The 22,613-nt window shown below is 42.5% G+C and overlaps 1 protein-coding gene across 1 annotated transcript; it reads left to right on the top strand.

Annotated features, from left to right (window-relative positions):
• Window positions 1-11,002: 11,002 nt before the first annotated feature.
• Window positions 11,003-20,745, top strand: CDC37L1 (cell division cycle 37 like 1, HSP90 cochaperone). The gene is made up of 7 exons (XM_052700572.1): window positions 11,003-11,173; window positions 12,487-12,768; window positions 13,481-13,571; window positions 17,682-17,797; window positions 18,107-18,229; window positions 18,819-18,974; window positions 20,028-20,745. Exons 1-7 carry the CDS (start codon window positions 11,078-11,080, stop codon window positions 20,127-20,129), a joined length of 966 nt encoding a protein of 321 aa, XP_052556532.1. The 5' UTR covers window positions 11,003-11,077; the 3' UTR covers window positions 20,130-20,745.
• Window positions 20,746-22,613: the final 1,868 nt, after the last annotated feature.

Here is a 22,613-nt window from a genome sequence, read left to right as displayed (position 1 = left end):
CTCAGCAACACCCAAATTGTCAGTGTGCTATGTCACCTGAAAGCAGGATACATTCCTCTACTGAAGAATGTATTTAATTTTGCTGAATATTTCTTTAATTTAGAAAGTTGAAAGAAGAAAACTTTGGGGAGCGGTTTCTGTCCCACTGTAACAGTGGAACAAGACTGTGTTCTCCTCATGAAATTGAACGTGTGTAAGCCCCATGAGGCTGGATGATATCCATTCTAGGATTCTGAAAGAGATGGCTGATGTGGTTGCTGAGCTGCTCCCCATCATATTTGAAAAATCATGGTTGTCTGGTGAAGTTCCCAGTGACTGGAAAAAGGGAAAAGTTACTCCCATTTTTAAGAAAGGGAGAAAGGAAGACTCGGGGAACTACAGGCTGGTGAGCCTCACCTCTGTTCCTAGGAAGATCATGGAGCAAATCCTCCTGGAAGCTATGTTAAGGCACATACGAGATAAAGAGGTGATTTGAGACAGCCAGCATGGTTTCACCAAGGGCAGATCGCGCCTGACCAATCTGGTGGCCTTCTATGATGGAGTGACAGCTTCGGTGGACAGGGGAAGGGCAGTGGATGTCATCTACCTGGACTTCTGCAAGGCCTTTGATATCGTCCCTCACCACATCCCTCTCTCTAAATTGGAGAGGTGTGGATTTGAAGAATGGACTGTTTGATGCATTATGAATTGGTTGGCTGATCGCAGACAAAGAGTTAAGACCAATTGCTCTACGTCAGAGTGGAGGCTGGTCACAAGTGCTGTCCCTCAAGGATCAGTCTTGGTACCAGTGCTCTTCAACATCTTCATCAATGACAGAGACGATGGAATAAAGTGCACCCTCAGTAAGTTTGCAGATGAAACAAAACTGAGTAGCACAGTCAATACATTGGAGGGAAGGGAAGCCATCCAGAGGGACTTGGACAGGCTGGTGAAGTGGGACCATAAGAACTAATGAGGTTCAACAAAGCCAAGTGTAGGGTACTGCACTTAGGTCGGGGCAATCCCAGGTATTTATACAGACTGGTGAAAGATCTCCTTGAGAGCAGCCCTGCGGAGGAGAGCTTGGGGGTCCTGGTAGATGAGAAGCTGGACATGAGCCAGCAGTGCACGCTTGCAGCCCAAAAGGCCAACTATACCCTGGGCTGCATTAAAAAAGGGGTGGCCAGCAGGGAGAGGGAGGTGATTGTCCCCCTCTACTTAGCTCTTGTGAGGGCCCCATCTGCAGTACTGTGTCCAGGCCTGGGGACCCCAGTAAAGAAAGGAAGGACGTGGAGCTTTTGGAATGGGTCCAGAGGAGGGCCACAAAAATGATCAGAGGGCTATGAAGAAGGGTCTATGAAGAAAGGTTGAGGGAACTGGGCTTGTTTAGCTTGGAGAAGAGAAGGCTCCTCATTGCAGCCTTCCAGAACTTGAAGGGAGCTTATAAACAGGAGGGGGATTGGCTGTTTAAGAGGTTGGATTGTGATAGAACAAGAGGGAATGGTCTTAAACTGAGACAGAGGAGGTTTAGGTTAGATATTAGGAGGAAGCTTTTCGCTCAGAGGGTGGTGATGCACTGGAACAGGTTGCCCAAGGGGGTTGTGGATGCCCCATCCCTGGAGACAGGATTCAGGGACAGGCTGGATGTGGCTCTGGGCAGCCTGGTCTGCTGGTTGGAGACTCTGCAAATAGCAGGAGAGTTGAAATAACATGATCATTGTGGTCGTTTTCAACCCAGGCCATTCTCTGATTTTCTGATTCTATGAAAATACATGCCCACAGTACAAAACAAAACAAAAAAACACCAACAAAAATTCTCTAAAAAGTGTATTTTTGCAGAGACAAGAAATCAACATTAACAAAAGGGAAAATGTCTTTGAGTTATACCATGTTGAGTTGTATCACGTTTCATCACCTTTGATGTTGAGTCATGAAAAGCTTTGGTACTATGCCAAATAAAGGAAAAGTATTTCATTGGGCAAGACTATGCTAAAAAGACTATTAAATCTTTGTCAACAGTTTATGGGCTGGTTTGGCCCAGTTCTGTGACTAGTGGGGCAAAGGGACCCATGGACCTGCACCCCAGAAAAAGGGAAAAAGGAAAAAAGGGGGAAAGGGTAGAGAGATGGGCCTTAAAACAAAACAGCAGCAATAGTCTTAGGAGAAACAAACTAATTTACTAAATAAAATATCAGAATGCAAGATAACTCATAATAATACAATATAATAAAATGTAATTAGAACGGAAGCTAATAAATCAAATTAAACAACAGTGTCCAAAAAAACAAAGGCCTCTCTCTAATGCTGAGGCAATACAATCTAGAGAGCCAAGATCAAAAGGGGCAGGTCAAGAGATGTCAGTGACTTTTATCTTCTCCCGCTGAGTGGAAATGGTAACAGAACAGCAAACAGTCCCTGGGGGATGTAGTCCTTCTTCTCTTCTGGGATAGGTACCTGGAACTGGAGCATTAACTCTTTAACTCCCAGTGCACTACATGATGTTATGATATAGAATACCAATAATCAAAAATCATAAAACCATAACAATATTTTAGTCTTTTTTCATAAAATCATAGAATTGCTCAGGTTGGAAAAGACCTTCAAAATCATCAAGCCCAACTGCATCCCAACCATACTACCCTAATTCTAACAACCCACGCTAAATCATGTCACTGAGCACCACATCCAGTTTTTAAACACATTCAGGGACGGTGACTCAAACACCTCCATAGGGAGCCTGTTCCAGTGCTTAACATTCTTTCTGTAACATTTTTCCTGATATCTAAACTAAACCTCCTCTGCTGCAACTTGAGGCCATTTCTTCTTGTCCTGTCACCTGTCAACAGTGAGAAAAACAGTTCTAAAACAGTCTCCTCCCTTTCAGAACTATTACTGAACAAATTTTCTGTACTAATGTGTAGTCTGCTATGACAGACAGCTAAGCATACTATGTAACTAGACACATGAGAGCATGGTTTTAACAAACCTTGCATGGAGTAATGAACAGTCACTGCATTAAAACAGATTAGACTTTTTTTTTTTTACCTTGTTTAGACTTTTGTATAGAGATCTACTCAAGTATTTTTAACATACAAACTATACTTACTTTCAAGCATTTCAATTCCCACATCAGAATTATCTTGCACATTATCTTCAGGAGAACAGTGTGAAATAAATTAACTATAACACCAATCAATTTAACAACCTAGCATTCACAGGAACACACTATACATTTAAATATGAAATTACACATTAATCAGTATCTGAATCAACTTCAGAATGGGAAAAATAGAAAAAAATCTCATATCTGTAGTATCATAACATAATTCTTCAAACTGTTAAACAATAGAAGTACAAGTGCAATTAGGAAATGTATCTTTGGAAGACGTTTGAATTCCTTGCCAATTCTACAGAACACATTCCAAAATGAAAAATTAAAAGCCCTACCTGTAATCTTCTTAAAGTACTGGTTATCTCCTACAGGGACTACAGACAAATGAGAATGTATGAGAAAGTCTTCCTGAATGTTACTATGCATTATGTAAAGATTGTCCAAGTACGTTAGAAAAGCAGTGAAATAAGATTTCATCTATGAAATAAACATAAACAAAAATAAATGCTTTTTCCTGTATTTACTCCTTGCCTATTCAGCTACAGCAAATGGTTACTTGTTCAAAGAAACTGTTAATCACAGTATGGATGGAAATTCTGACCACCTTGAAATAAATGAGAATTTTACCACTAATTTTGTTAGTCCAACCTTCAGACATCTCTCCTGTTCTCTCCATGATGTTTCAAAGATGACAGAGAGCTGTCTGGCAATTACTGCTGCCAGCTCCCTCAGCACTCATCGCTGCATCCCATCAGAGCCCATGGATCTGTGTACATCCTCCTTGCCTACATGGTCTCAGACCAGATCCTTCTTGACCAAGCAGACATCTTCTTTTCTCCACTCTTTCTCCTATCTCCAGGGTCTGGGATTCCCAAAGGCTAGTCTTAGCAGTAAAGCCTGAAGCAAAGAATGGACTCAATAACTCCAGCTTCCTCAGCGTCCTCAGTTACCAGGGTACCCACCTCATTCAGCGCGAGCCCCACATTTTCCCCAATCTTCTTTTTGATATTGATATACTTAAATAAGCCCTTCTTATTGTCCTTGATCTTTCTTATCAGATTTAATTCCAAGTGGGCCTTACAATTCTTTGCTGCACCCTTCAGTGCCCTGAGAGCATTCCTTTATTCTTCTCAAGTAGCCAGATCCGTTTTTTATGTTCCATAGACTTTCCTCTTCCATTGAATTTTTCCAGGAGCTCTTTGGTCATCCTTGTGTGTCTCCTGCCACCTTTGCCTGTTTTCTTGCCCTTAGAGATGCACCACTCTTAAGCTTAGAGGAAGTGGTGCTTAAGTGCCAACCAACTTTCTTGGATCCCTTTACCTTCCACTGCTCTAGCCCATAGAATAGCTTCATGTAGGTCCTTGAAGAGGACAAAGTTGGCTCCCCTGATGTACAGGCTTTCAATCCTACTTATTGTCTTGTTCCTTCTACACAAGATCCTGAACTCCACTATCTTCTGGTTGCTGCATCCAAGTCTGCTCCCAGCTTTCACATCCCCACCTAGTCCTTCCTGGTTTGTAAAAACAGTGTCCAGCAGTGCACCTCTCCTCATTGGCTCTTCTATGTCCAGAAAGTTATCTTTAATGTACTGCAGGAACTTCTTGGACTGTCTGTGCCTAGCAGTGTTGCTTTCCCAGCTAATCCTAGAGTTAGTAAACACCTACAGTGGTGTCTCATATATTAGCCTGCCTCTAAATTCTTACCTCTTCACTCATTCATTATTTATCCATAGGTAAAGATGGATACATTCCTGTTGTTTTTTCAGAAGAGCAACTCTACCACCTCACCTTTCATGGCCTTTCTTTCCTAAAAAGTATACACACATCCATGACAATGTTCCAGTCATGCAAGCAAGGTCTCCGTAATCTCAGTAAGATCATGGCCCTGTGACTGAACACTGATCTTCAACTCTTCCTGTTTATTCCCTACACTGCATGCCTTGGTATAGAGGTATTTTAAAAAAGAAAAGGTGCATAGGATGTAGGTTTCCCTAGAAGGATGCATGACAATTGTCCATAGATTTACATACCTTTAAGATGGTTGGCTTCATGTCATGGGAAACAGCTAAGGAGCATTTGTCACTGTTCTGGTTGGTCTGGCTTATTCCCCAGACCCTTGCAATGGCATGAGTTGCCATTTTAGACACCACACTTGAAGTCCTTCAATTTAAAACCAACCATCCTAAGTTAGCCAGCCTGCTGCCTAAGATAGCTCTGCCTCTTCTAGACAGGCAGATCTCATCTGTCTGTAACAGGTTGTAATCCTTATAGAAAGTCCAGTTGCCATAAAAAAAACTGCCTTTTAATGGGGAGACACTCACTATAAGCACTTGGCATTTCTTTTTATCACAGAATCACAGAATCACAGAACTGTAGGGGTTGGAAGGAACCTCTAGAGATCATCCAGACCAACCCCCCTCCACGTACCACTGAAAAGAGTCCAGCCTCACCACTATGGCCCCCACACCTCAGATACTTATAAACCTGGATTAGATCCCCTCTCAGTCGTCTTTTCTCAAGGCTGAACAGACCCAGTTCACTCAGCCTTTCTTCATAGGGGAGATGCTCCAAGCCCTTCACCATCTTTGTGGTCCTCTGCTGGACTCTTTCCAAGAGATCCCTGTCTTTTTTGTACTGGGGAGCCCAGAACTGGACGCAGTACTCCAGATGAGGTCTTACCAGGGCAGAGTAGAGGGGGAGGATCACCTCCCTCTACCTGCTGGCCACGCTCTTTTTAATGCACCCCCGTAAGCCATTGGCCTTCTTGGCCACAAGGGCACACTGCTGGCTCATGGCCAACCTGTCGTCCACCAGGACACCCAGGTCCCTCTCTACAGAGCTCCTCTCCAGCAGCTCATCCCCCAGCCTGTACTGGTGCATGGAATTATTCCTCCCCAGATGCAAGACTCTACACTTGCTTTTGTTGAACCTCATCTGGTTTCTTACTGCCCCGCTCTCCAGCCTGTCCAGGTCTCGCTGAATGGCAGCACAGCCTTTAGGCGTGTCAGCCAATCCTCCCAACTTCGTATCATCAGCAAACTTAGTGAGGGTGGCCACTGTCCCCTCATCAAGGTCATTGATGAAGATGTTGAACAAGACTGGACCCAGCAGAGACCCCTGGGGGACACCACTGGTTACAGGTCTCCAGCCAGATTCTGCACCACCAACGACGACCCTCTGCGCTCTGCCAGTCAACCAGTTCTCAACCCACCTCACCGTCCACTCGTCCACTGCAAGCAGCCAGTATGATTTCTACTTGCAGATCTTGTTCATGAGTGTCTATATATGCAAGAGCTTCATATCTGCTTTTGGTAGTAAAGCAGGAAGGTGAGGACTGAAGTGGAGCCTTGCTTTTGTGCATCATCAGGAACTAAAGTGCCTCCTTCTCAGTATTATCCACTACTGGTGTATGATTATTAAACATGCTATCTTTCTCTCTCTCAGCACCTCTAATGCTGTGCAGCCTTTTAACTGCTTTCTTCAACTCAGCCACTTGTCACAAAAGATTATCCACTTACATACACCTCGGGCAAGTACTTACCTTAACACAAGAAGAAGGTTCAAAGCACTGGGTGCAACCAACTGCCTGAACCAAGGTCTCCTTTCTCACCAATTCTGGCTGGCTGGATGTGTCTGACATAGAATCGTACAATCATAGAATCACAGAATCGTAGAATCACAGAATGGCTTGGGTTGGAAGGAACCTCAAGCACCACCAAGTTCCAATCCCCTGCCACAGGCAGGGTTACCAATTGCTATGTCAAGTACTAGATCAGACCATCCAAAGACCCATCTAATCTGTGCAAAAACTTCACTGGGCAGCCTGTGCCAGCACCTCACCATTCTCTCAGTAAAAATCTTCCCTCTGACATCTAAACTAAATCTCCTCCTTTAATTTAAAACCATTTCCTCTTCTCCTAACACTATTTACCCAAGTAAAAAAGTGCATTTCCCCTCATGTTTATAAGCTCCCTTTAAATACTAGAAGGCCACTAGTCTTCCCACTGCCTTCTCTCTTCCAGCTTGAACAAGTCCAGTTTCTTCAACCTGTCTTAACAGGAGAGGTGCTCTAGCCCTTGGATCATCTTCGTGGCCCTCCTCTGGACTCTCCCCAAAAGCTCCACATCTTTCCAGAGCTGAGGGTCCCAGATCTGGACAAAATACTCCAGCTGGGCCTCATGAGGGCAGAACAGAGGTGGACAATCATCTTCCTCATCCTGCTGGCCACCCGTCTTCTGCCAGAACCCAGAATACCATTGGCTGCCTGGGCTACAAGTGCACACTGTTGGCTCATGATAAGCTTTTCATCAACCAGCACCCCAAAATCCTTCTGAGCAGGACTACTCTCAAGGATTTCTTCTCCCAGTTTGTATACATATCTGGGATTACCTCAACCCAAGTGCAAAACCCCTCTGAAGATTTTCCTGTAGGGGCACTGGTTTTAGTCCTCAGGAGAGTACTCACCTCAGTAACAACAGAGATCAGGAATGCTTCTCTGGATATGAACCTGCAAGCAAGGTACAGAGCCCTGGTAGCACGCACCAAGTGCTGCAAAACCTGCTGCCTCATGGTCTCACTGTCATGCCATGCCGTGTTTGCCTGTCCTAGTTGCTCATGCTCTCTAGGGACTGCCTTTGTATGTGTGGGGATGGCGACTGCTGGTCGCCAAATATCAAAGCCATTCACTGACGGTTTTGCACTGATGCAAAAGATAGAAAGCATGGCAGATACAATTTGTCCTGATAAAAATACTGGACTTTTGTAAAATCAATTTGTCTCATCAGACTATAGCCAGACAAACTAAAGAAACAGGAAAATCCATCAGAAGAAATTTGGAGAGTAAAGACACTAATTTCAAATTTTACACTATGGCAGCCAATGAAATGCTGCTACTGATATAGCTTAACTAGCCATTTTTATTAGAACTATTGTTAACTAATATAATGGCACTGAAGAAATGGCCATGCAAAAAAAATAATAATAATAATAATAAATATCTTGATTTGTATGAAGTAGTAAAAGTTACATTAATGTGATTTTCCTTAACCTTTGTCGACATATCTAGTATAGCTATTGATAGCATCCCAGAAATGGTTAATAAAAAGGAGATCATGATGGTGGCTCTGCCCTGCCAAGTGGGCCAGCCCAGCCCCAGGCATGTACTCACGGATCAGCAGCAACCAAATATTAGTGTGTGACTGGTATTGTCTGGGCTGAAACCAGGGCAGAGGGTGTAGTACACAAGGAACAGTGTATAACAACTCAAGTTATGGCAAATAATTTTATGCATTTTGATACACTGGCTAAACACAGCCCTACGAACAGTGAAAAATATGCAGCACTTTCCATTTTGTTAAAACATTTTGAGAGTAGGGGTAAGATTGCTGAATAAAATCCACTTTTTGTAAATTTCCAACTCCATTTCCATTTGACATAATCACATTACATGCACAATTTCAAATGGAAGGTACAGAGCTGCAATCAGATACTCAACTCAAAAATTTGATCACGCCTCTTTACTAGACTTCCATAAGAACCATCGAAAACATCCCTCACTTTATAATCACGCTTTATTCACATCAGCACTTCTGGTAGTACATACATTTGTGAACAATTATTCTCAGGAATGAAAACCAGGAAAATCGTATGTCTTGCACTTCATTCACAATAACCGCATACAACATCCCAGGCTTGGGACAGAGTGGCTGGAAACTTGTATAGAGGAAAAGAATACGGAGATGTTAGTTGACAGCTGGCTGAACATGAACCAGCAGTGTGCCAAGGTGGCCAAGAAGACCAATGGCATCCTGGCTTATAGTCAGCAGGAGCAGGGAGATGATTGTACCTCTGTGCCCAGCACTGGTGAGGCCACACTTTGAGTACTGTGCTCAGTTTTGGGCCCCTCACTAACCAGACAGACACTGAGGCCCTGGAACACATCAGAGAAGGACAATGAAGTTGGTGAGGGATTTGGAGCACAAGTCTTACAAGGAGCAACTGAATAAACTGGTATTGTTTAGTCTGGAGAAGGCTCAGGGGAGAACTTATTGTTCTCCACAACTGCTTGACAGGAGGTTGTGCTAGGGTGGGACTAAGGCCTCTTCTGCCAGATGGACAGTGACAGGAAAAGAGGTAATGGCTTCAAGTTACACCAAGGGAGGTTCAGTTTAGATATTAGGAAGAATTTCATCTCAGAGGGAGTGGAAGCCCCTTGGAACAGGCTGCCCAGGAAGTGGTGGAGTCATCATCTCTGGAGGTTTCCAAAAAAAGGGACAGCCAGCAGAGCGAGGAAGGTAATTGCCCCTCTCTGTTCTATCCTCTTGAGGCTCTACCTGCAGTACTGTGTCCAGGGTCTGAGTCCTCAGGACAAGGACATGAAGCTATTGAATCAGGAATAGAGGAGTACCATGAAGACGAGCAAACAGGCTGAGGGAGATGGTCTCTTCAGTCTGGAAAAAAGAAGGCTCAGTGAATACTTCACTGTGGCCTTGCCTTCCAATACTTAAAAGGAGCCTATAAATGAGGAGGGAGACCGAAATCTTACACACTCGTATAGTGATAGGACAAGAGGAAACAGCTAAACTAAAAGAGGAGATTTAGAGTGGATGTTAGGGGGATATTTTTTAAAAGGGTGGTGAGGCACTGGTACAGGCTTCCAGAGAGGCTGCGGATGTCCCATCCCTGGAGGTGTTCAAGGCCAGCTTGGATCTTTACTGTCAAGGTGCAAACTTATTTTTTGTTACCTCCCGGATTCCAGTGAGAACCAAGTTGTTTAAAAAACTGAGATCTTCCAGGAGCTCCAAGAACTGAACATGCACCACTCATGTCAGTAGAGTCTATATGTCTGTATGTCTACAAGGGCTTCTCCAAAAGTAATGCAACCTATTTTATTATGCTGGCCCAAGATGTCAGAGGTGGATGTTGGTGTTTCGGCAGCAAAAGTGAGCCTTCCTGCCAATATTCCTTACATTTTGTTGCTGTGCAACGGATGGCTGCAGAGGGGCAGTCTGACAGAATGGTGTCGTATGATGTGGAAGAGTGTACGAAGCAAAGGTATGTCAATGAATTCCTCCATGTGGAAAAAAAATGCGCCCGTTGACAGACACTGAATTCCTCCATGTGGAAAAAGAAAACGGCACCCGTTGACAGATATTCATAGATGCCCACTGACTCTTATGGGGATGTGAGCACAGTGAGGCAGTGGTGGTGCATCTCAGGAGTGGTGACAGCAACAATAACCCACTTCTACCAGTGTAGATTTTTACTAGTCATGGAGGCTCTCACTCATTGCTGGTGAAAATGCAGGTAATGGTGGCGACGACGTTGAAAAACAGTGAAAAACATTAGCTCAGAACGTGCTCTATCAAATAGAGCTATCGCGCTCTTTGTATCGGCTCACATTTCTGCGGAAACAAAGGAGGCATCACTTTCGGAGCCACCCGCGAACATACGCACAGGGCGCTTTCAGGGAACGCCCGCTCGTACCCACAGTTTTGCTGTAGCGTTTCGCAAGCGACCTGCAGACACCCCGCGCTCTCACCGAAGGGCACCGCGGGGCTGCGGATCGGGCACGGTAACCCGGCCTCACCGCGCGGATCTGAGCTCGCAGACCACCTCTGACGGCGGCGCTCGGCGAGACGCCCGCCCGACCGCATCGCCACGGCGACCGCGTTCCGGTGCTCTCCCTTTCTTCCCCCCTCCCCCAGCCCAACAACAGGGAGCCACGAGAGCAGACGCGCAGCACTACGCGGGGTAACAGGCAGCCGACCCTCCTGCCATTCCCGCGCGCCGCTGCCGCTCGATCGCCCCGTCGGTGCTGAGCGGCGCTGCGAGCCTCGCGGAAAGCTCCGCCCACTGACCGCGGGGGCGGGCGCTGAGTGGCGGCATCGCTGCCGCCCGCTAGCTATTGCCGGAAGTGGTGCGCGGCCTCGCTTCCGGTGAGCTATCGAACGGCCGGGGGCGGCGATCGGCGGTTCCCGCAGCCAGGATGGCGCTGTGGCTCCCGCGGTACCGGGACGGCAGCGCCGCGGTGGAAGAGGACGAGCAGCGGGAGCTGTCTCCGGGCTCCCGACAGCGCCTGCAGGTACGCACCGAGCTGCCGGCGTCGCACACCGCCGCAGCCCATGGTGGCGCAATTCCCCGGCCGTCGCGGGGCGCTTTAGCGCCGCCGGCCCCGCCGCCCCGCCCGGCTCTGGCCTGTCGGGGGGAGGCGGCCGCGAAGGCGGGGGGGGGGGCGCGCCGTGGGGCGGGGCGGGCGGGAGCGCCTGAGGCCGGAGCGAGCCGGTGGAGGGTGGGGGCTGGCGGCCGGCGCTGCCCGCGGGTAACAGTTTCACGTCTGGTAAGTTGCGCGGGGAGAGCCGCTCCGGAGCGATGCCCTCGTCAGTGTCTGAACGCCGGGTGTGTGGCCTGTGTGCTTTTCTGCAAGCCGGCCTCCATAAGTTCATTGCCGTGAGTTCTATGCGTTCTTGTGTCATCAGCCTACATCACACGTAGCAGCCGTTACCGAGTCTTCCAAACAGCGAGGTTTTCATCTCTGAGAAGGGAAACGCTCCAGAGAGTTGGCACAGAACTTTGAGGCAGAAGAGACTCCCCCCATGTATGCTTTCAGTTTGCGTTGGCCTTCTTGTCTCTGAGTCAGACATTTTCATAGCACAGGCTTTATAAGGTGGCCCCCGAGAGCTGAGGGATGAATATGTGTGGAGAGGGGTGGGAAGGCACAGTGCGGGGTGTACTCCCAGCACTCCTGGATTTCTGAGCAGAAACTTCCAGCACACATCTGGAAGCAATGTAAGTGCTGGTGCTGAAGAGGTCATTCTCTCCTAGCTACGAGTCACAGTGTCTTTGATAGATTTGATCAAAAAGAGTATGCTTGCATTGGGCCTCTGCCACTTCATAACTTGCATTGTTTTCAGTTGTCAGTTCAAAGAAAGATGTTGGCCATCTGTTGAACTACTCTGCATTGGAATGCAGGCAGTTACTTTACTGTTGTTATCCTACATCACAAAATTGATACTTCTAAGAAGTGTGTGTTCAAAGTATTTATCCAAGGGTTCTCTTAGTTGTCTGTTGCTAGCATTCCAGCCAGAGGGAGATCACAGGAGAACCTTTCAACTGTGTCAGAAATAGTCTTCAGATTGTATAAATATTACTGATAGCAGTACTCGATTCAAGATTTTGCTAATAGACTTATAAAATTAATATAGCTTGAGGAAGAAATGTCATCCTAAAATCGCACCTGTACTAAGCCACACTTAATCACTCCTGCAGATAGAATGCTGCATCTGAGATGCCTTCCAGATCAGCCTTATCTTTAGCATTTAAGCCTGTCTGCTCCTATACAATTTGTGAACTTGTGCTCTTTATGGAGGGAAAACCAACGTCTGATTTTCCTCACAGACCTATAGCCAAGAGATCGAATTAGCCTGCCAAAAAGAGAAAGAGTTTGTGAAGCACTCTGTAGAATGCACATGGAATCTTGCAGAAGCCCAGCAAAAACTTGGTAGCTTAGCACTGCATAATGCAGAATCCTACGATCAAGAACATGCTCAATCAAAGACTGAAGTTGCAGAGCTGAGATGGAGAGAGGAGGAGTGGCGAAGAAAAGAAGAAGCACTAAACCAAGGGGAAAGACAGGACCTATGGAACACAGATCTTGTTAGTAAGGAGGTATTTAATAAGGTATGGCCTATTTCATTGTGCATCAAAACATACATTACCCTCATTTTTCATCACACTTGTTAGTTTTTAGTGCAAAATCACAAGGCATGTTAAATGTTTTCTTGTTTACTTTTATTTTGCCTCATGGAAGGGAGTAAGCTGCACTCATGCTACACATCTAAATGACATTTCCTTACCAGAAGTGGAGATCAGAACTTGTGTGGTCATAAAGTACATATATTACCAAACTGGGTCAAACAATTGCTTCTTCACACCAAGAGTCTGCTTCTCTGCAAGATTCTCAAATATAAAACAGTTTGCTTTTAATACTGACAACTGCAATATAGGTTATTTAGCAAAAACTCTTTTCAAGTAGAATATCTGCTTTGCTTTCACAACTTAATTTGAAATAAGAACATCTAGCATATCTCATAATTTGACTGATTTAGCTGCGTCAGGGTTGCAGGGTACGTTATTCTTGTGCAAAAATCATTGTGTGCCTTCCTGAGTACTGACTTTTCTCTGAACTTTTTTTTGGCTAGTGAACTATGATGAAACTTTCCAAGTCTGTTATTAGGCAATATGCTTGTTTTAAAGAAAATCTTCTCAAGCATGTGATGTGACTCTTAAATTAGAATCTTCCTTTAGAGGGTAACATGATGACATGTAATAGTCCTGTATATTGCAAAAAGGTGTGGAGATTTGTAGTAGTTATAGTCTTTGTCTTCCTCAGAGTTTTATTAATCAGAAAAGAAAAGAAACAGAAGATGAAGATGCAGCTGAGTCATTTATGAAAAAACATGAACAAAAGATTAGACACTTTGGTAAGTGCACTTTTTCCAACTTTTCCGGTTCAAATCTCTACGAACTTCTTGAAGGTTTACTCATTAAGGAACAGAACAGGTGCTAACAAATGGAACACCTGACTAGCAGACTGTCCAGCTTTATTTTATCAGACACATAATCATTTCAAAGTGAACTAAGGTGTAAACTGCTTGTTAACACCTGTGATCAGTAGGACCATTAACTAAAAACTAAGCCTAAGGTCTTAAAGCCAAAGTCTAAGTAACTTTTTTTTTTTTTTTTTTCTGTTCATTGGAGAAGTTAGGGATATACATGGAAACATACATAAATCCTGTATAGAAGTGAGCTTAGGATTGTCTGAAGCTGTCTCCTTTTAAGAAGTGGCTTTCTGGTGGTTATTAAGTGTCAGAGAGAATGATTGTTAAAGGTAAACATACTGTATGTATGTGCACAGAGTTTTGTTTGTTAAAATTGTATTTATCTATCCACTAGGTGTCACTTTAGTGCCATTGTAATTGTTGAACCTCTAAGCAGAGCTCATTTTGTAATCTGAAACTGTGGTGGTCCTGCTAAGTACTTCCCATTTTTTGTTGCAGGCTGTTTACAGACAATTATGTAGTATAGCCATATGTCAAATTTCAGAACAATCAAGAATTGGACTGAGTTGGCAAAATATACCTGGTTGTATGAGCTGAGTTTTACAAAATTGGCTTCTAGGGAATCTCCAGTTCAGGCATGATACTGCCATAGGTACGTAAATAGCAGTGGCCATATGCACATCTGGACTGCTAAGTATACTGATGACATAATTAGAAGATGTCTTCTCTGCTATGAATTTCAGCAGAACAAACTGGCTTCATTGTGTTTCCTAATCAAGAGTTAGGAAAAGTTACTTTGTCTAAATTCAGATTAAGCAATTATAGAAACAGTCTTCCTACAGAATGTGGGTTTTTTTTTACCTCTTTAATTCAAAGTCATGCTGTTTTAATTCAAAATAATTATGTTCCTAGGAAAAAGTACGTTACTTCCTTCATTCTGTGCTTGCTGCTGCCAAGGGGTAGCATAGACTTCACTAGCCATATAATCTAAGCCCCTTTTCTGAATCCTGCTCTGCCTTTAATGTAATAAAGAATTTATGTAGAACATCTCTGCTGCTGAGAAAGCCAACAGAAATATCCATCATTGGTTTCTCTTAGATATTTATTCATCAGAATTAAGATTAGTTTAGGTCATATTTAGCAGATTTATAATTATATGCTGACAGATGAGTATAAGCTTCTATATGTGGTACTGCTTGGCAGCAAATAATTTGACTGGCAGTGATATATGAAGAACAGCTGTATAATAAATGAATATATAGATGTTATAATTAAGAAATATACAAGAAAGTTAGTCTAAACAGGTTATCACACTAAAGAAGAATAAATGGAAGGCTTACTTTTGTCCTGGGCTTGCTGAGAAGACTCTAAGAGGAGCAGTCTCCAGAAGAGACCTCTCCCCACTGGTAATCCGCTCTTAAATAGGTCTAGGAGAGGTGGTGCAAGGCTCCATCCCTTCCAGTGGCACATGAGAATTGCCTTCACCTGTTCTTCATGGCTGACTCATTGCTTGCCTCAGGTGATCAGTCAGAGATTCAGGCCGTGATTCAGCAGTTCCCAGACAACAGCATGAAGTTGCATCTGGGGAGGCTCAAGATGGGAGTTGGTTCTTTGACCAAAAGCATGCTCAGGAACAGATTCCCCAAGGCAGTGGTCCGAGCCTCAAGCTGCCAGAGTTCAAGAAGCCTTTGGGTAGCACTCTCAGACATAAGGTCTGAATTTTGAGTAGTCCTGCTTGTAACCAAGGGCTGGACTTAATGATCCTTGGGGATGCAACTGTGATTCTCTACAGGGGTATAAATGCAAGTAGCTTACTTGAGACTTATTGCAAGCTTGATTTCAGAAAAGCCAAATTCTAACTCTTCAGGGAGTTAGTCAACAAAACCCCCTAGGAATCTGCCCTTAAGGACCAGGGAGCAGAGCAGACATGGCAGGTGTTTAAGGAAGCTTTCTTTAGGCCACAAGAGCTCTCAATCCCCAGGTGTAGCAAGTCAGGAAAGGAAGGCAAGAGACAGGTGTGGCTGAACTGAGACCTGGTGGTCAAACTGGAGAGCAAGAAGAAAATGCATAGGCAGTGAAAGCAGGGACAGCTAACCTGGGGGGAGTATAGGGATGCTGCTGGGCTTTGTACGGGTGGAATCAGGAAGGCCAAGGCCCAACTGGAACTGGACTTGTCAAGGGACACAAAGAAGGATAAGAAAGGTTTCTATAGGTACATCAACCAGAAAAGGGAAGTCCAGGAGGGCATGCACTCCCTAGTGAGCAACAAAAGCAGGCTAGTAACAACAGGCAAGGAGAAAGCTGACGTACTGAATAACTTTGCTTAATAATAAGTTTTCACTAGTGTGTGCTCTACACATAGCTCTTGTGTGGACGGTTCAGTAGGTGGCAACTGTGGGAGTGATGCCCCTCCTACTGTACATGAAGATCAGTTTCATGACCAACTGAGAAACGTGAACATCCGTAACTATATGGGTCTTGGTAAGATGTTTCACAGAGTCCTGAGAGAATTTACTGACAGTCACCAAAGCTGTCTCTCAATGATATTTGATAAGTCATGGCCATTAGGTGAAGATTGCAGTGTCTGCAAAGAACTGTATGTTGTATTCATTTTTAAGAAAGGTAGAACAGATGACCCAGAGAACTACCAACCTGTTAGTCTCAGCTCATTGCTGGGAAAAATGATGGAACAGGTCCTTCTGGAAGCTATGCTAAGGCATGTGGCAGAGAGGGAAGTGATATGAGACAGTCAGCACGGCTTCACCAAGGGCACGTTATGCCTGATAAACTTCATTACTTTTTATGATGGTGTAGCTGCATCAATAGATGTGGAGCCATTGCTGTCATCTGTGTGGACTTCAGTAAGGCCTTTGACAACGTTCCCCATAACATCCTTCTCCAAACTGGAAAGATATGATGGATGGATTGTTCAGTGGTCAAGTAACTGATTGTGAGATCATACCCACAGTATGTGGGTATGTTGGTGGGTATGACCACAGAGTAGTGGTCAATACCTTAATGTAATGATGGGAGACTAGTAACAAGTGGTGTCCTTCAGGGGTCAGTATTGGGACTGGTGATCTTTAACATCCTCATCAATTACATCAACAGTGGGATTGAGTGCGCTGTCAGAAAGTTTGCAGGTGATACCAAGCTGTGTGGTGCAGTCAGTGTGCTCAAGGGATGGCATGTCATTCAGAGAGACCTAGACAGGCTCAAGCAATGGACTCAGGTGAACCTCATGAGGTTTAACAAATCCAGATGCAAGGTGCTGCACCTGTGTCATGGTAATGTTCACAATCTCTACGAGTTGTGGGATATAAGGGTAGAGCATGAGTGGCCAAGCTGGAGTTGAGCCAGTAATGTGCCTTGACATCCTAGAAAGCCAACTGTATTCTGAGTTGCACCAAAAGAAGTGTGCCCAGCAGGTTGAGGGAAGTGATTCTGCTCCTCTGCTCTGGTGAGACCTTATCCTGGAGTACTGCATCCAGATGTGGAACCCTCAGTACAGGACAGACATAGACCTGTTGGAGTGCACCCAGAAAAAGGCCAGAGAAATGATCCAAGGGATGGAATGCCTCCCATATGGGGACAGGTTGAGATAGCTGGAGCTGTTTTGCCTGGAGAAGAAAAGGCTTGGAGGTGATTTGTTAGCAGCCTTTCAGTATCTAAAAAGGAGATGTAAGAAAGAGGCAGACTCTGTAGCAGGGTTTGTGGTGATAGGACAAGGGGAAATGCTTTCAAACTAAAAGAGGGGACATTTAGATTGGACATAAGAAGTTTTTTAAAATCGGGTGGTGAGCAGTGGAACAGGTTGCCCAGAGATGCTGTGGAAGACTCATCCCTGGAGACATTCAAGGCCAGGCTGGCCAGGCTCTGAGCAACCTGATCTAGATTTAGATGTCCCCATTCATTGCAGGGGAGTTGGACTTGATAACCTTTTAGGGTCCCTTCCAATTCAAAAGATTGTTTGATTTGCTGCATTGTATCACGTATCCGTTTCAGTATCTCAACCTATGTTTCTCTAATTAGGTATGATGAGAAGATGGGATGATAGTCAAAGGTTTCTGTCTGACCACCCATATCTTGTAAGTGAAGAAACATCTAAATATCTCATGTTATGGTGCTTTCATCTAGAAGCTGAACAGGTATGAAGATCTTTAAATTGTTTGAAAGTATACAGTTTCCCACTTGCACTTTGGAAAAGTCGTCCAACTTCATTAGCTGTTCAAGTGTTCCCCTCTTGCTTACTCTAATTGGAGGAAAAAGCTACATAAAATGTTGTTGCATTAGGTCTAGTTTCAGTGAAGTAACAGTCCCCTTACTTGTGTGGATCTCAGTTCTTATCTCTTTAGATAATGAAATAAATTAATGGTGAACTGTATAAACATAGTTACAGGAAATGTATTTAAATTTTAACTTTTAACCTTTTTTCTTTTTTTTTTTTTTTTTCCCAGAAAAGAGCTCTGATGGAACAAGTAGCACACCAAGCAGTAGTAATGCAGTTTATTATTGAAATTGCCAAAAACTGCAATGTGGATCCAAGAGGTTGTTTTCGTCTATTTTTCCAAAAAGCCAAAGTAAGTGACTGTATAATGATAGTAGAAACTCTTAACATTTTACAAGGAACCAGTATTTTAGAGTAGTTTTTTTCCTAGCTGCAAGATGCTAAGTATTTTATTCACTTAGTAGTATGGGGACGTGTTTTATTAGCAGTTCTTCATAGATATTTTGCTGTAATTCCTATCTTAAAAATGCAGAAGAAATGTAGAAAGACTCAAACTGGTTTGCTGTTGACTGTATTCAGTTACTCATGTCTGATGGGTCATAATACCACATTAATAGGAGCTCAGTCAAATCCTTTAAGAAGTTCTGCAGACTGAGTCAACTTGTGCATTTCTCTTGGCCAGAATGTTAGAACAGGCACCTGTTTTTCTAAAGTTAATAAAAGAAGGGCTAAAATGAGATTTCTTTTTACATGTCTTTAGATGAATAAATGACTTTGCTTTTGTGTTTAAGTACTACAGTTAGTCTTAGTGAAAATTTAGGTATGATTCTTTTTTTTTTTTTTTTTTGGCTGACATTCATTACTTTTTCAGTAAACAAAAGGTTTGCAATTCATAAGATAATCTGTTTGAAATGAGGATACTTCGTTTTTTCTTTTTGCAGACAGGAGAAGGCTATTTTGAGGCATTTAAAAGTGAACTTGAGGCATTCAAGACAAGAGTAAGAATCTGGTCGCAATCAGATAGCTTTCAGGCTATCTTACTATATAATCCCACTATCAATCCTAGTCTTGTAGAACAGCTGACATCTTTGTCACAGGTAAGTTTATTACTTCTAGAAATGAACTTAACCAAATTGGGATTAATTCCTATGTTGAGAAGTTGTATCTTTCTGCAATTAAAGAGAATTATTCCTAGAATAGAGCACTCAGGATATAACTTCCAGTATTATCAATATACAAGGCATATATATATACTCTTTTCACCTGTTAGAACTTGTCTGGAGGAGGATCAGGGGAGACCTTATAGCTCTCTACAACTACATGAAAGGAGGTTGTGGCTAGGTGGAGGTCAGCCTCTTCTTCTGCGTAACTAATTATAGGACTAGAGGCAATGGCCTCAAGTTGCACCAGGGTAGGTTCAGGTTGGGCATTAGAAGAAGTGGAGAAGTGTTGGTGGTAGGTGGATGGCTGGACTAGATGATCTTGGAGGTCTTTTCCAATCTTGGTGATCCTATGATTCTCCATCAGGAGAAGGTGAAAAGCAAATGTTCAGCACCTTTCTATTTTTGTTGAAAAAGAAATGCTGCATCATAAAGCTGATGCAATGATAGAATTGTATTCACACCTTACCACAAGCAGGGGAAGAGGCTTTTAGGTTAAAATAATCAATGCAATTCATAGGATCCTTCAGCTAAGTGAAGCCTGAAGATCGCCTGTTGTCACAGAAGAAAGCTTAAGGTTGCTTACATGTTTTGTTAGACTGCTAGTGATGGCCATATCTTGGAATGAAGAAGCAACTGAAAAGATCTTCGAAAATCAGATATTAGAGAAGGAGATATAGTTGAAACTACTTAGCTTTAGTTTTAATTTGATTAAAGTACTTTTCAGACAAGCTCCATAGTTAAATTCTAGTTAATGTACAGTCTACAGTGCTAGAAATACACCAAACACAATCTGTGCTAACTTAAATTTTAAAAAAAAGAAAAAAGGCACTTTAACACAGTGCAGTAGTATTGGGTAATGAATTTTGTAAGCTTATTTTATTAGTATTGCATGTTTGTCTAATATGAAGACTCTGTCTTCAAGCTAGAAGTTCTCCTTTCTCCCTGCAGTTGTGGAGAATTAAGCTGTTGATTTTTCATCTGTTGCAGAACACAGGTGATCTACAAGGTTCCATAAATACAAATGTCTGCAGTTTAAACTCTGTGATACAAAGAGATGAAGAAGAATCCAAAATGATGGACACAGTATAGCATTGTTAAGACTGAGGCCAAGTACCTTTTTTTTTCTTAACAAAGGAAAGAACATGGCTATTTTCTTGACACTTATTTTTCTGGGTACTGCACTTTATTTTTGGTGTCAGATTTGTTGTTGTTTTTTGTTGGGGGGTGGGTTGAGTGGGGGGGGGGGCGGGAAATTCAGAAAAACTTGTAATATTGTTTGAAAAATGTGCTGCTAGGTTTTTGGTTGTCCTTGAAGAGCAGGGTTCTCATATTGCTGAATGTGAAACTGGATGTGTTTTCTGCTACTAACCTTGCCTTTCATAACGTTAGAAATCAAAGTATGATAAAAGAATCTGCACAAATACAATGTTTACAAGAAGCAGTAGATTCTTGTTAGAATCTGCTATTGTCTTATTACAGATGTGGATGTCTTACTCTGAATTGGAGATCACAACTGTATTTACGCTACCTTGTTCACATTATAAGCTCTCAAATTCGGTTATCACTAATAGCAATAAATCAATATCTGGTATCAGTATTTCATATCTGGATGGATTAGGTTAAAACACTGGGTTTCTACCTCTACAAAGGGGATTTAAATGTCACATTGTGCTTCATTAAAACTTGGTTTTGTCCTAAAACATAATCAACACTTGTCTATGTATGAGTGCCAAGCTGTATGCCCTCAGGTTCTGATTCTCATTTTTCTAAAAAAAACTTAAGCTAGTTTTTTAAAGCCAAGGCGCTGCATGGAGAGAAGTATTTGATGAAGGGACAGGGGGAACTTTACGTACAAGGGCTAGGAAAATATATAGGTTGCTCTGAAAGTAATGCCTCATACTTACTTCTGTGGAAACTGCAATAGATAAAAGAGCATAATAACACTATTTGAAAGAACACATTCTTAGCCACAAAATAGCTACTGGAACACTATTTTTTTCAACACAGTCTCCACCATGTACTTTGCATTTTCACTAGCCTGCACGTAGTCCTTTTAAAAATCAGTGCCATTGAAGGTGACTCACAGTTACCATAGCTGAAAAGTGGCTCTCACTGCCTCGCTGTATTTGCATTCACTGTTTGAGCTCCATAAATGTTTAGTAAGTGTTGATGAATATCAGTGGGTGCAGCTTTTTTTCTCTTTTTTTCTCTTTTTTTCTTTTTTTTCTTTTTTTTCTTTTTTTCTCTTTTTTTTCTTTTTTTTCTTTTTTTCTTTTTTTTTTTTTCTTCTTTTTTTTTTTCTTCTTTTTTTTTTCTTCTTTTTTTTTTTCTTCTTTTCTTCTTTTCTTCTTTTCTTCTTTTCTTCTTTTCTTCTTTTCTTCTTTTCTTCTTTTCTTCTTTTCTTCTTTTCTTCTTTTCTTCTTTTCTTCTTTTCTTCTTTTCTTCTTTTCTTCTTTTCTTCTTTTCTTCTTCTTTTCTTTTTTTTTCTTTCTTTTTTTTCTTTTTTTTCTTTTTTTTTTTTTTCTTTTTTTTCTTTTTTTTTGTGGAGGAATTCAGTGACACACCTTTGCTTCATATGCACTTCCATGTCAGATGCCATTCTGTCAGACTGTCAGACTGCCCCTCTGCTGCCGTTTGTCACACAGCAACAAAATGTAATGGAATACTGGTGGGGAGGTTCAACTTCTATTGTCATACCACCACCAACATAATAAGTGCAACATAATAAAGTAGTAGGCATTACTTTCAGAGCAGTCTTCATATTTAAAGCTATGTCATGATAACATCTTTCAGAGTTTCAAAGGTAATTCATATGGTACTAAAGTGAGTTAACAAAATGGTCAGCTTAAGCAGTTAAAGTGAAAATTTATTAAATGGTTTGTTTTAGGAGCTAGAAATCTAAACCCTGTTTTAAGATGTCCCACAGAACCTCTGCATTCAAGAATCCTATCCTGCTTTACTACTGCTTTAGCAGTTCTACATATAAAAATCTATACTGTAATTCAAATATGCCAATGAAAATAGCTTACATTTCAAACAGTGCTATAGGTTTCCAGGTACTTTAACAGTATTGATTTAATTGTAAGGTTGGGAAAGTATCTAGACTCCTAGTAGCTTTGCCAGTATACTTACAGTTGATTCAGACAGATTCAGGCTAAAGCTATTCTGAGACTTGTTTGCAGCTGTGGGCTGAAAATAGAGCAAGTCTTAAGTTTACAGTATATACTACATTATTAGTGTAATTGCAGTGGCAGAAACGAGAACTTCAGCTCAACTGGCAGTACCTTTTCCTGTACCTAGTGTTTGTTCCCTACCAGTTTCTTTGCTGACAAACTGAGGATAAAGGAGATCTGTCACAGATGGAAATTATATATAAAGCATATTAATTTGACAGTTGCTCCAGAGTAGAAAAAGTGAACACTGCCTCCTAAGTTAATAATTAAGGGAAACTAGCAGCTTCAGATTGTTCCTTAACTGAATTCTTGCTACATACATGTGTTATAAGGACAATGTATAGTGCACAGTGATTTGTAATTGCTACTACTAGCAGTAGAGCCACATTTATTTACCAAC

Source organism: Tympanuchus pallidicinctus, unplaced genomic scaffold (genome assembly GCF_026119805.1).
Source record: "Tympanuchus pallidicinctus isolate F22 unplaced genomic scaffold, pur_lepc_1.0 scaffold4, whole genome shotgun sequence".
Classification (NCBI taxonomy): domain Eukaryota; kingdom Metazoa; phylum Chordata; class Aves; order Galliformes; family Phasianidae; genus Tympanuchus; species Tympanuchus pallidicinctus.
Note: the sequence above shows the minus strand (reverse complement) of the source record. Positions and strands in the feature narration are given on the sequence as shown.